This window comes from Penaeus chinensis, chromosome 32 (genome assembly GCF_019202785.1).
Source record: "Penaeus chinensis breed Huanghai No. 1 chromosome 32, ASM1920278v2, whole genome shotgun sequence".
Classification (NCBI taxonomy): Eukaryota; Metazoa; Arthropoda; class Malacostraca; order Decapoda; family Penaeidae; genus Penaeus; species Penaeus chinensis.
The window spans coordinates 23,116,104-23,118,603 of record NC_061850.1 but is presented as its reverse complement, the minus strand read 5'-3'; the positions used below and the strand labels follow the sequence as shown (position 1 = coordinate 23,118,603).

The 2,500-nt window shown below is 37.0% G+C and overlaps 1 protein-coding gene across 1 annotated transcript in view; it reads right to left on the bottom strand.

Annotated features, from left to right (window-relative positions):
• Positions 1–2,500, bottom strand: part of LOC125042703 (diphosphoinositol polyphosphate phosphohydrolase 1-like) — a 15,073-nt gene that overhangs the window by 1,784 nt on the left and 10,789 nt on the right. Inside the window, exons 3-4 of the mRNA XM_047638520.1 lie at positions 2,080–2,164; positions 1–1,206 (exon numbers count right to left, since the gene is read on the bottom strand). The exon at positions 1–1,206 is cut by the window's left edge and continues 1,784 nt beyond it. Of these exons, the coding sequence (XP_047494476.1) occupies positions 857–1,206; positions 2,080–2,164 (435 nt within the window). The 3' untranslated portion in view covers positions 1–856. The remainder of the gene's footprint in view (positions 1,207–2,079; positions 2,165–2,500) is intronic.

Genomic DNA, 2,500 nt, shown 5'->3' with positions numbered 1-2,500 from the left:
GTGTTTTTCTGCAAAATAGGGAGATCGGGTATATGTATATGCATGTATGTGTCTGTTTGTGTGCATAAATAAATACAATGATATTTACAAATATATATACCTGCATGCACACACACACACAAATCATGGACTAAAACAGCACAGAAGTTCTAAAAAAGTATATAAAATCAGTTGCTCTCTCTTTCACTCGTTCTTTCTCTCTCTCTCTCTTTCTCTTGCTCAGTTCAGCTACTTAGTCTTGACTTTCACTTTTTCTCTCTCCCTCTCTTTTATCTTCTCTTTCCCTATCTCTGTTGGAGTCTGCTTAGGACACCAGAAAAATAAATGAATTCAAGCCAACGCATGACTCTTTTTCAGACAAAAGTAATATAACAAGTCAGTGACAAAAATAAAAGAATTATCATCTTGCTCTTCAGGATCAAAACAATAGAGAAAAAATAGACTAAAAAACATTGGCGAGGAATGGATGGGGGGGGGGGGGGGTGAAGGGGTGAGGGAGTAGAAGGAATAATAATCTTATAAAATAATTAACAAGACTTTATAAATACTTGTTTGATGATTATGATATAGGTGAACGAAAAGAAACAAAAAAAAAAAAGATTAAAAATGGCCTGCTAATCTCAGTATGGGAGGGCCTTGCAGCACACACACATATGAAAGCATGTTTAATGAGCTTGTGAATCCTAACAAAACAAAACAAAATAATAAATAAATTAACTAATAAATTAAGAAATAAAAAATAAAAATAAAAATGATATAATACAATGAATGAATACAGTTAACATAAATTGGGGAGGAAAAAAGAAGAGGTGAAAACATTCTTATGACAAATGAACAAGGTGGAGAAGGGGTGACTTTAGGTGTCATTGGCACCATCTTCTGGCGTCGAGCCATTGCTGAGGTCCTCGGCCGAGCATCCGCCCATTTTGATGAGCTCTCCATCCTCCAGACCATCCTCCTCTACCTCCTCTCTTTCTGCTGCCTCCTTCCTCTCTGCCTCCACCATGAGGCCCGTTCGCTCCTGCAGGATGACACTAGGGATGTGAGAAGAAGCAATGCCAGGCTGGCAGGAGGACGGGGAGAGGGGGCACGTGTGGTCCCTGGCTGCCTTGGGCAGGAGGAGGCTCACATAGCTGCTCTGGATCGGTTTGTGCTTGGCCAGCTCCTCCACCGCTTCCTCCACACTGAACCACTTGCGTTTCCGCCCTGGTGAACGGAAATCCTCATCAGAATTTCAAACCATTATTCATACACTTAATATGTTGACACTGTACTTATATAAAAGGGAAAAAGAGGAAATCTGTCTGAATCCTCAGTTATTTCTCAATATCTATATAACATTCTCACAATTCAAATCATATTCAGTTTTGAGTAAAATCACAAAGATCTATAACATTCTTTAACTAAAGAAGATTTTTTATCAGAAATTCCTAGCTGAAGCGTGCCTCTCCTCTTTATCTCCTAATGGATTATGTGCAAAATATATTGTCCATGGAGTCCTTAATCTCTCTGATCATATGCAAGATATCAAAAACTTGCAACATGGTTTCATGTATCATTTATAACATCAAACATATTCCAGATATGAAGACTAGATTTATGCTTCTATTTTGCTGTTAATAAGTCATAGTATGCTTAAACAAAATGTGGCCTTCATAAATAGAATTATTATCACAATGGTATGCTTAGACACAGTCATGATTCTACACCTGTGTCATGTACTGTGGGAATTACATTTGTGGGACTGACATTCTCTGTGGGCTGTTAAACTTTACAAACTATTGGAACAAAGTGTGAAAGGTAAAAAAGTGATCCACAATAATTTTATCTACATGAAATCCCAAGAAAATACACCAATACAGTCATGATAATATTTTCTTATGAAAACTTCCTTTAGTAGATTGTACTGTTACATGGAATATGTATTTTTCTCTCAGGAAATTTAAGGTCAACAAGTTTTAAGCTATTCCCTATGTTTCACATAGGGAATACTAATTAACACGATGAACAAATTTTAAAGAAAATAGCTTGATGTATTCTCCAAGAAGAAGAAAACAAAAAAGTGAGAGACTGACTTACCAAACACCTTAGACTCATCCCACTCCTCCATTTCTTCTGTGACCACAAGAACGTATACACTTGTCCGATGACGCCGCTCAGAGTTCTGAAAAATCGACATTCTTGAAACCAGATTTCAAAATATATAAAGCAGGGGTTCTTAACAATGGCCCATAGTGTACTTGAATAAATGAACTTAATATTATCCTTTCTTCCTAACTATGTAGTTGGACAGTTTACATGTGCAGTGGTTGTTGGTTGCCCTCTTTCCTATGAGAATACAATGTCCTCTTCAGTCATGAGTGCCACGTGATTTCTGACCCTGAAAACATAATCATTAATGTTAACCTAGTCTTGCTGTGTCCTTGTGTTTGTGTGGCTCTCCAAGCTTGAAACCTCAGTTCAATCATATTCTAAAATTAATAAAACGTTTCAATACAAA